At 45.4% G+C, this 11549-nt stretch overlaps 1 protein-coding gene across 1 annotated transcript in view; it reads left to right on the plus strand.

Moving 5' to 3' along the window:
* Positions 1-11549, plus strand: part of LOC128369736 (receptor-type tyrosine-protein phosphatase N2-like) — a 158011-nt gene that overhangs the window by 98890 nt on the left and 47572 nt on the right. Inside the window, exon 6 of the mRNA XM_053330812.1 lies at positions 2526-2599. Within this exon, the coding sequence (XP_053186787.1) occupies positions 2526-2599 (74 nt within the window). The remainder of the gene's footprint in view (positions 1-2525; positions 2600-11549) is intronic.

The following is an 11549-nucleotide window of genomic DNA, read 5'->3' on the forward strand; positions in this document are numbered from 1 at the left end:
GAAGTAAGGAAGGAAGGAAAGAAGGAAGGAAGGAAGGAAGGAAGGAAGGAAGGAAGGAAGGAAGGAAGGAAAGGAGGAAGGAAAGGAGTAAGGAGGGAGGGAGGAAAGAAGGAAAGAAGTGAGGAAGGCGTAAAGGAAGGAAAGGAGTAAGGAAGGAAAGAAGTAAGGAGGGAGGAAGGAAGGAAATGAGTAGGAGGAAGGGAGGAGGGAAAGAAAGAAGCAAGGAAGGATGGAAGAAAGTCAGGAAATAAGTATAGAAGGAGGGGAAGAACGAAGGAAAAATTAAAGAAAGAGGGAGGAAGAAAGGAAGGAAATGAGTAAGGAGGGAGAAAGAAAGGAAGGACATGAGTAGGACGGAGGAAGGAAGGAAGGAAGGAAATGAGTAAGGAGGGAGGAAGGAAGGATGGAAGGAAGTGAGGAAATAAGTATAGAAGGAGGGGAAGAACGAAGGAAAAATTAAAGAAAGAGGGAAGGAAGGTAAGAAGGAACACTCAAAAGAGACGGGGTCCAATTTGACCCAGGAGGACGACAGGAGGGTTAAAGTCTCCTGTGATGGTGGTAGAGAAGTTGTAGGAGGAAGCAGCGGAGCTTCAAATAAGAAGAAGCAGAATTTATTCCTGACAAACTGCTTTCCCTCTGCTGACAACCTGGATTTCATTAAGCCTGGTTCTGCTGCAGAGAGAGAAGAGGACAGCACTTTTTTAGACGGGCTATTTCCACAGAAGCTTAGAATTTTTAATCATTGATGAGGTCGGTGCAGGAGAGATTTAATAGAAAACTAATTTACAACCCTCCTGCTCCTGCTTTCAGATAATAAAGGCGGAGGTTCAGAATATATAGGCTGAGTTTGTTCAGAGGTTGTGAGCGTGTTTGAAGGAAGAGGTGTAACAGCTGATTCTTCTTTGTCTTCTGCTCTTAAATGTTTGGTTTCCTGTGCTCGATCAGAGAGGAAGAGATTATTCTGCTTTTGCCTTTTTACATGTGTGTGATATAAGTATTCAGCCATAGGAAGGATGGGAGGGAGAAGGAAGGAAAGGGGGAAGAAGGAAAGGAAGGAAACGAAAGGAGGAAGAAGGAAGGGATGAAGAAGGAAGAAAAGGAGGGAGGGAGGGAGGGAGGGAGGAAGGAAGGAATGGAGGAAGGAAGGAAGGAAGAAGGAAACGAAAAGAGGGAAGAAGGAAGGAAAGGAGGAAGAAGGAAAGGAGGGGAGGAAGAAGGAAGGAAAGGAAGAAGAAGGAAGGAAAGGAGGAAAGAAGGACAGAGTAAAGAAAGAAGGAGGGAAGGACAGAAAGAAAGGAAGAAAAGGGGATGGAGGGAGGAAAGATGGAAGGGAGGGAAGAGAGAGGAAGGAAAGAAAGAGAAGGAGGGAGAAAGGAAAGAAAGAAGGGAGGAAGGGCAGAGGAAATAAGGAAGGTAGAAGGGAGGGAGGATAGAAGGAGGGAGGGAGGACAGGAAGGGAGAAAGGATAAGAGGAAGGAAGGACAGAGGAAAGAAGGAAGGGAGGAAGGAAAGATGGAGCACTCAGAGTTAGATCATCTAGTTTTATCCTACATGGAAACTCTAAACTTCAAAATGAATCCCTGATCTCTATAAAAGGCTTCTGGTGAATTTTACTGGAACATCACAGAAAAGTGAGAGGTAGTTACCAGAGAGAGAGGGGGGGGGGTGCTTGGGGGGGATGAATTGATCTCCTCTCTGAGGGACATCAAGAAACATCAGTTAACTTCTCCGTCATTTACCGGCTCCCGCTTTAATCCTCGAGTTCCCGTCTCTGAAAACAACCTTAACTAACCAGAAGGGAACGAACTCTTTAGGTCATGGAAACACACACAGTGGAAATGTACAGGACATCAAGGCTATGCAGATAATTACCCAGCATGCAACACTCCCAAGACGAAAAATGCACAGATCCTTCCTTCCTTCCTTCCGTCCTTCCGTCCTTCCTTCCTTCCTTCCTTGCTCCTTTCCTTCCTTCTTCCTTCTTCTTTTCGTCCTTATTCCTTTCCTTCCTTCCTTCCTTCCTTCCTTCTGTCTGTCCTTCCTTCCTTCCTTCCTTCTGCCCTTCCTTCCTCCCTCCCTCCTTCTTTCCTTTCCTCCTTCCTTCCTTCCTTCCTTCCTTCTGTCCTTCCTTCCTCCCTCTCTCCTTCTTTCCTTTCCTTTCCTTCCTCCCTCCCTCCTTCTTTCCTTCCTCCTTTCCTTCCTTCTTCCTCCCACCCTTCCTTCCTTCTTCCTCCCTGCCTTCCTCCTTTCTTTCCTTCTTTCCTTCCTTCCTTCCTTCCGCCCTCTGTCCTTCTTTCCTTCTTTCCTTCCTTCTTCCTCCCTCCTTCCTTCCTTCCTTCCTTCCACCTTCTTTGACTGGAGGACAACAGGAAACTCTCAGTGGAAATGTACAGTACATCAAAGCTATGCAGATAATACTGTATACTCAACAGATATGCAAAGAAACTACTAATTACCCAGCATGCATCACACACACACACTCCCAAGACGAAAAATGCTCAGCTTTCCTTCTGTTTCTGTTCCAGATGATCACTCCAGGATCACCTTGAAGGTGGAGAACAGCCAAGGAAACTCAGATTACATCAACGCCAGCCCGATCGTAAGTTACCTCCTCTGCATTCTAACTTAGTGCTTCACGACGTCGCCACTATATACGCTCGGCGGCTCCCACACTTCCCCCACGGGGGTCGTCGTCACGGGAACAAAAGCAGCCTAGCGTTATTATACAATATACATTTTGATGCAACGCTTGCTTAGCTTCAGCAGCGGCGGCGGCCTCATGCAAAGTGTGTATGTTCTGCACCATGAATATTAATGATTGTTATATATACAGCAAACACCCTGGGCGAGTGTTCGCTGGTGAAAGGTGTGAGGGGAAGGGGAAGGGGAAGGACATGCGCTCGGCTCGGCTGTCTTTGCTATATAAAATTGATCCGTGGGGGTCTTTGGAGGGAGAAATGTCTGTTTTTCGGCCTTGGGTTATGCTAATTTGACACTAGATTGTGTTCACTGTAACGGCAAGCTCAACTTTGCAAAGGCCTTTTTCCTTGTTGCGGTACAGATTTAAACAGGGAGAGCAGCCTGTAGGAAGGAGGGAGAAGGGGGGGAGGGTGAGGGGGGGCGGGGGGGGGGGGGGGCGAGGAAGGAGCCATGTGAATTCAGTAAGTGAGTGTATCAATTTGGAAACCAGTGTTGGAATAGTAGGTTTACGTTTCCCTCGAGGCAGATACAGTGGTATTCCATTAAAAGCAACAGAAACGCTATGCATTTCAAATCTGGGCGTCACACCAAGATGTGGCTGAGTGTGTGTGTGTGTGTGTGTGTGTGTGTGTGTGTGTGTGTGTGTGTGTGTGTGTGAGAGAGAGACACACACAGAGAGACAGAGAGAGAGAGAGAGAGAAGGAATCAAAACTATACGGGAACAAAGGAGCAGCCTTGTCAAATGTCAATCCCACAAATGCAAAAACAGATGCAGAACATGTACCCACGCATGCACAAAAAAAAGAGAAGAAGAAGAAGAAATAAAAAATACACACACACACACACACACACGCCTAAAAATCACACTTTGATGCAGGCGTGCACAGACACTGAAATGTTGCATAGTTGCCAATACACACACACACACATGCATACTCACCCACACACACACACACACACATATACAGAGAGACACACACACACACACATACAGAGAGACACACACATACACACACATACATACAGAGAGAGACACACACATACACAGAGACACACACACATATAGAGACACACACACAGACACACACACATATAGAGACACACACACAGACACACACACATATAGAGACACACACACATATAGAGACACACACACATAGAGACATAGACACATACACGCACACACACAGACACACAGAGACACACACACACATACAGAGACACACACACACACACACACACATACAGAGAGACACACACACACACACACACATACAGAGACACACACACATACAGATACACACACACACACAAACACACACACACACACAGACACACACACATGCATGCTCACCCACACACACACACACACACACACACACATACAGAGAGACACACACACACACACACACATACAGAGACACGCACACAGAGAGACAGACACACACACACATACAGAGACACACACACACACACACACACACACAGACATGCAGACTGTCAATAACTGTAAATCCTCACTGATGAATATTTTAGACGGCTGGCCCAGAAAAGATGGATTGTTATCAGCGAGGAAGAAGAGGAGACCTGTTGAATACCTTTAGAGTTATTTCAGTCCCTTTAGACTTTTAGATTTTTGTAAAAAGCACAGAGAGGAATCCGACATGTCTTTCTTCGGTGTCCTGCTTCCACTAACGATGTTGAAGGGTCTTGAAAAGCAAAGAATGTGAAACACCGTGCAGCAGAGGATGGCGTCTGCATTTCTATCAGCCCCTCGACTCCGAGACGTGATTTCAGGTGTTGGGTTCTCATACCTCGATGCTTTCAAAAAATTCAATTACCAGATACCTGCATCACCACGGCAACATGTATCATACTGAACCACTGCTGCATGCAATCTGCTGTGAGTTGCTTTAACCTTCCTGTCGTCCTCCCGGGTCAAATTGACCCCCGTCTGTTTTGACTGTTCCTTCCTTCCTTCCTCCTCCCTTCCTTCCTTCCTTCCTTCCTCCCTCCCTCATTCTTTCCTTCCTTCCTCCTTCTTTCCTTTCCTTCATCCCTTCCTTCCTTCCTTCTTCCTCCCTTCCTTCCTTCTGTCCTTCCTCCCTCCCTTACTTCCTTCGGTCCTTCCTTCCTCCCTCCTTCTTTCCTTCCTTCCTTCTTCCTCCTGTCCTCCTTTCCTTCCTCCCTCTTTCTTTCCTTTGCTCCTTCTTCCTTCCTTCCTCTGTCCTTCCTTCCTTCTGTCCATCCGTCCTTCCTTCCCTCCTTCTTTCTCCCTCCTTCCTTCTTCCTCCCTCCTTCCTTCTTCCTCCCTCCCTTCCTTCTTCCTTCCTCCCTCCCTTCCTTCCTTCCTTCCTTCTTTCTCACTTCAATCTCTTATTAGATATGAGTCTCAGCAAGCTAAAAAACGACCATATAGTTTAAGATTGTTTTTTTATAGTGAGAGGTTCCTTTCTTATACCCAACCCCCCTCCCAACCTGAAGGATCAGGGATTGTGCTTCAGTCTGATCTCCCCCACCCCCCACCCCCACCCCTCCTCCTCCCTCTCTACACTCTGACCTTTCCAGCATGGTTCGACCTAGCAGCCGCAGCAATCCTCTGCGTGGTCAGCACACAGAGAGAGACAGTAAAGACAGGGAGGACTGCTGATGGTTGAATCTGAACTGAATGCTTACTGAACCTTTTGAACTTTAACTGGACATCAGACAAATACACACATACCTGAAGTGACAGCTGATTCCACAGTCTGGTCTTTTGTATCTAATACACTCAGAACAACAAAACCTGCAGGGTAGCTGAATGAAATGTGATATATTTATTAGTGCAACCTTCCAGATGGTTCAGTTGACAAGTCAAAAGTAAAATGCAACCTTTTTTAATCGAGGTCAATCGCAGAATTTCCATATTAATCACGATTAATCGTGTTTTGAATTGCATGTTTAAAATCCTGTTATTTTACATTTCAAGGCAGTTTTAAGTCCATAATGTAAAGCATTTCTTACCAGAGTGTCTTAACTGGGAATCAATCACGGCTCTGCTGCGACTCCCACACTCCAAAATGGTCCTTTGGTGGAGCTGAGGCTGGCTTGGCTGCACCTGGGTGTTTAGCGTGGAGGTGCTAACTCAAACTCCACGTACTCCGGTGGTAGTTAAACTCCGTTTGACACAGGTTGCATTTTACTTTTGACTTGTCAACTGAAGCGTCTGGAAGTGTTTTAAAGTTAAACAAGCCGTTCAAAAGTCCAGTAGCTCTCTTACTTTCCATCAGCGCGGTAGGTTTACTGCAGGAGGCCACTTCAAAGCATAGCGCTACAGCTAGAGGAGCCGTCTACGGGGGAGTAGAAGGGACAAAAAGGCTTGCAACATTAAAATGTGATTAAAAAATTAACGTGTTATGGATTGCATTAATCTAATCGTGATTAACGTGTTAACACTGACAGCTCTAGATCAGGTAGTTTATTATATAGACTAATTCTGTGAGGAAATACAGTGACAGGTCAGAGTATGAACATTGTGTGTGAGGGTTAATATAAAATATAAGTGAATTCATTTGAAGCTTTTAAAGCAGCGTGAGATGAAATTTGAAGAACTGTGTGTCCTCATTACTCTCATCAGTCCACCAGTTTCCACTTCTTTCACATGATTGTCTCCATTATTTTTTATATTCTACCTGAATGTGAAGATTAGACCGGTGGTGTGAGAAGTAAGAATAAGGAAAGGACTATAATCAAAGTTTTTGATTCAACTTTTGAGACAAAGTACATCCGATAAATGTCGATGAGCGTGAATCAAGAAATAAAGAATAAAAAGGAAATGATCTGAGAGCTCGAGCCAAGAATCAAACCTCAAATCTGAGAGCAGTAGAAGTTGTTTTTATTTCCCGCTATGTAGATTCACAACTTCAGCTAATACATGTAGCTGCTAAAACACACACACACACACACACACACACACACACACACACACACACACACAGTCTCACCCCCACTGAGGTGTCAGACTATATAGTAGCACTAACAGTCGGCTTCATCATGAAACTTCATCAGACGGAGTGGTGCTGAGCTCTCACACACACACACACACACACACACGCACACACACACACACACACACACACACACACACACACACATTTGACTCCTTCCTTTCCGCCAAAGAAAAGACAAAAAAACTAATAACAGGGATAATTGCGGCTGTCACATCCTCCACTTTTGTTCCTAATTAAAGAGGAGTGTGTGTGTGTGTGTGTGTGTGTGTGTGTGTGTGTGTGTGTGTGTGTGTGTGTGTGTGTGTGTGTGTGTGTGAGTGTGTGTGTGGGAATGAGAGAAAGATAGTTGTCCTTTGACTCACACCTTTGACTCACACACAGAGTCATTAATGGCAGGGTTTAATTGTGAGATGTCAGGAAGCATTATGTGTCCACAGAGATTGAAAAGGAGACGGAGAATAAAGGAGTGATGTCATGCATGTGTGCCGACTCCGCTCCGTCTGCCTTTCTTTCTTTCTTTCTTTCTTTCTTTCTTTCATCATTATCTTCTCTCCTTACTCCTCAATTTCTCCTCCTTCTTTCACTCTCTCTCTCTCTCGTTTCACCTTCAACTCTCTGCTGCACCACACCAATTTCTCTTCTCCGTCTGACCCCGTCTCTTTTGACTGTTCCTTCTTTCCTTCCTTCTTCCCTCTTTCTTTAATTTTTCCCTCCTTTTTTCCCCTCCACCCTTCTTTCTTTGGTCCCTCCTCCTTCCATCCTTCCTTCTTTCCTCCTTTCCTTCCTTCATCCCTCCTTACTCCTTTCCTTCCTTCCTTCATTCCTTCATTCCTTCCTTCTTCCTTTCCTTCATTCCTTCCTTCTTCCTTTCCTTCCTCCATTCCTCCCTCCCTCCCTTCTTACTCCTTTCTTTACTCGTTTCCTTCCTTCCTTCCTTCCTCCTTTCCTTCCTCCCTCCCTTCTTACTCCTTTCTTTCCTTTCTTCCTTCCTTCTCTTCTAAATTCCTTTCTCTTTTCCTCCTTACTCCTTTCCTTCCTTCCTTCCTTCCTTCCTTCCTTCCTCCTTTCCTTCCCTCCGGTCTTCTCTTCTTTCATATCCCTCTTTTCCTTCCCTTCTTCCCTTGTTCCCTCCATCTTTTTAATGATCCAGCCCACATGAGATCAAATTGGTCTGTATGCGGCCCTTATGAGGTATAGAGACTGATTATAAGAGGAAGTACTGTGACAGCTCAGAATATGAACAGTATATGAGGATATTGGCGTATATATATATATTTTTTTCTTTTTCTTTCCGTCAGTCTCTCCTAGTAGGCGGTCCGTCGTTGGTATGAGAAGTGACAGAAATAGTTGTGTCATGAATGAAAAAGGAGAACTAGACAGAGAAATGAAAAGCCTGACTCTCCGTTCTCACCTCCGCACAGCTGTGACTGTGTCGGCTCATCAGTGTCACAAAGTTACAGAAGCAGCTCCGCACGGCTCCCGCTAATCTACTGCTGGAAAAAGTTGTGGGTGGATGGATGGATGGATGGGTGGGTGGGTGGGGGGGTGGGGAGGGTTCATCCAACAGGCCCGTCTGAAGGAGTGTAACGGCCCTTTAATGAGTTGAGGAATGACATGTTTAACCATTAAATGTAGGCGTAATGGTCAATATGTATTAAAAAGCCTTTAACCTTCCTTCTTCCTCCCGGGTCAAAATGACCCCGTCTGTTTTGACTGTTCCTTCTTTCCTGCATCCTTCCTTCCTTCCTCCCTCCTTCTTCCTTCCTTCCATCCTTCCTTCCTCCCTTCCTTCTTCCTCCCATCCTTCCTTCCTCCCTCCCTCCCTCCCTCCTTACTTTCCTTCCTTCCTTCCTCCTATTCTTCCTCCCTTCCTTCCTCCCTACCTCCCTCCCTCCTTTCCTTCCTTTCTTCTTCCTCCCATCCTTCCTTCCTCCTTACTTTCCTTCCTTCCTTCCTTTCTTCCCTCATTCCTTCCTTCCTTCCTTCCTTCTTTTCCTTCCTCCCTTCTTTCCTTCATTCTTCCTCCCTCCCTCCTTTCCTTCATTCTTCTTCCCTTCCTTCCTCCCTCCTTTCCTTCCTTCCTTCATCCTTTCCTCCCTCCCTTCCTCCTTACTCCTTTCCTTCTTTCCTTCCTCCCTTCCTTCCTTCCTTCCTCCCTTCCTTCCTTCCTTCTGTCCTTCCTTGACCTGAGGACAACAGGAGGGTTAAATGTTGGATGAATATGGCTCCAATATATTTCCTTTTTTGTATATTCTGGGTCACATTAGAGGAAGGAATCCAATTTCAGGCTGAAAGACAATTAATTTTTTACTGCTCTTGGATGTAAAAGTGTTTCCAATGTGACCCTGAACAGTATGTAACGGTTAATGAATATTGTGTTTACATAAAGGCGTTAGAGGAAGCATGAATCAAGCTTTAATCTCCTGCTATAACAGCTTCCACTCTTCTGGTTTTTAGACCTTCCAGCAGGTTTTTACTACCTGGCTGCAGGTTTGGATTTGTTACTACTCAGCCATCAGAGCGTCAGTCAGGTCCAACACTGACGTTGATGTTGAATGATGAGAGGTGGAGGTCACATTCTTTCACTCTGAACTGGGAAAACCATTTCTTATAGTGCTGACAGGCTGATACTGTCATATGTCGTCTATTAGAGGAAGTGATTTGGGAAGCATGAGCATTTTTTCCAATTGAGGAAACTCTTCATTTTATTTTAGACAATAGTGTATCTGAGAGATTTCTCGCAAAATCTGGCGACTTTTCAAACACTCTTGACGACTAACAACGAGCGGTCAACGGGGTTGTTGTTACTAACGTCTGTGCTTTGTGTCACCGAGCTTCAACGAGCCGCCATGAGCCCCGCCGCCGCCTCTCCCCTCTCACCTGTGGCTGCAGTGTGACGGAGCAGCCCCCACGCCCGCACCGCTCCATGAGGGGGGAGAAATAAAATACGCTATATTTTTAATCCAAATGTGTTTTTCTGCACTTAGGGCAAGAGGAGTAGGGCAATACATTCAGCATGGCCTTGCAATAAAAAAACGCAAAGACGAGATAAAAACTCTTTGACAGTGAAAAAGTTAATAAGCAGGCTGCTCGCGTTCGACTGTAGGGCCGTGCTAACTGAGTTAACACTACTTGCATTTTGAAACAATGGCAAAAAATGTGTTTACTTACCTCTATTTCGAGGATGCTCGGTGTGTTTCTCCATGTGCTCAGAGAACTTCTCATGTGCCGCGAAAAGGAAAATGGCGGAGGTAATGAGATGAGTGGTGTCCTCAGAGGGCCAAACTAGCTACTTTTGGTTTTACATAGTAACAGGTACATGATTTCTTTGCGTAGGGTTAACAAACACAGCCACGTAAACCTGACATTGCATATTTTTGCTTTCAACTAACACAACCAACTTAAGTTGACATAAAAACTCGTGGTTTTTGAGTAAATCAAATATAATACTATGTTTTAAAGCCAACAACAGTGACATTTCCTTTTTTTGAGTGCAGTTAATAAGGAAAGAAAAAATGCAGTTAAAGTTAATGCAGGCATTTAACCCTCCTGTTGTCCTCAAGTCAAGGAAGGAAGGAAAGGAAGGAGGAAGTGAAGGAAAGGAAAGGAAAGGGGGAGGAAGGAAGGGAGGAAGGAGGGAAGGAAGGAAAGTAAGGAGGATGGAAGGGAGGAAGAAGGAAGGAAGGAAGGAATGGAGGAAGAAGGAAGGAACGAAAGGAGGGAGGAAGGAAAAAGGAAAGGAGGGAGGATGGAAAGGAGGGAGGAAGGAAGGATGGAAGGGAAGAAGAAGGGAGGATGAGAGGAAGGAAAGGAGGGAGGAAGGAAGGAAGGGAGGAAGAAGGAAGGATGGAAGGGAAGAAGAAGAGAGGATGAGAGGAAGGATGGAAGGGAGGAAGAAGGAAGGATGGAAGGGATGAAGGGAGGAAGGAAGGGAGGAAGGGAGGAAGAAGGAAAAATGCTCCAGTTAAAAGGAGAAACATGTCCACATACTTTTGACCATTTAGTAAAATTATAAGCGACGATACTTCAAAAGCAAACTTGAGCCTGCAGCTATTTTTTCATTCATGATGAAACTCTGACTGCACATGTTTTATAATGAGCTAAAACACCCTCGCACCATGTCACCTTTCCTCTCTCTCTCTCTCTCTCTCTGTCTCTCTCACTCTCTCTCTCTCTCTCTCTCTCTCTCTACCTCTCTCTCTCTCTCTCGCTGTCTCTCTCTCTCTCTCTGTAACTCTTTGTTTCTCTCTCTCTCTCTCCCTCTCTCTGTCTCTCTCTCTCTCTCCCTCGCTCTCCCTCTCGCTCTCTGTCTCTCTCTCTCTCTTTCTCTCTCTCTCTCTCTGTCTCTCTCTCCCTCTTCCTCTCGCTCTCTGTCTTGCTCTCGCTCTCTGTGTGTCTCTCTCTCTCTCGCTCTCTCTCTCTCTCTCTCTCTCTCTCTTGTTCTCTCTCTCTTTCTCTCTCGCTCTCTCTCCCTCTCTTTCTCTCTCTCTCTCTCTCTCTCTCTCTCTCTCCCTCTCTCTCTCTCTCTCTCTCTCTCTCTCTCTTTCTCTCTCTCTCCCTCCCTCTCTTTCTCTCTCTCTCTCTCTAACCCCCCCCCCCCCCCCCTCTCTCTCTCTCTCCCTCTTACTACATTTTAAGTTCATTAGAAGTGCATTATTGTTTGGCATTCATAAAGGAGGAGAAAAAAAGAAAAAAGAGGACCATTAAAGACAATTTTGTGCACGGAAAAGCCCCAGAAATTATCTGTCTTCCCTCTCTGTAATTGCTTCCAGCTAAATTGGTCTTGCCAATTATTACATTTACCGTACAATTTGCATGGTAATAGGCAGGGGTGTCACTCACTTCCTGGGAAAAATTTCA

This window comes from Scomber japonicus, chromosome 12 (assembly GCF_027409825.1).
Source record: "Scomber japonicus isolate fScoJap1 chromosome 12, fScoJap1.pri, whole genome shotgun sequence".
Taxonomy (NCBI): Eukaryota; Metazoa; Chordata; class Actinopteri; order Scombriformes; family Scombridae; genus Scomber; species Scomber japonicus.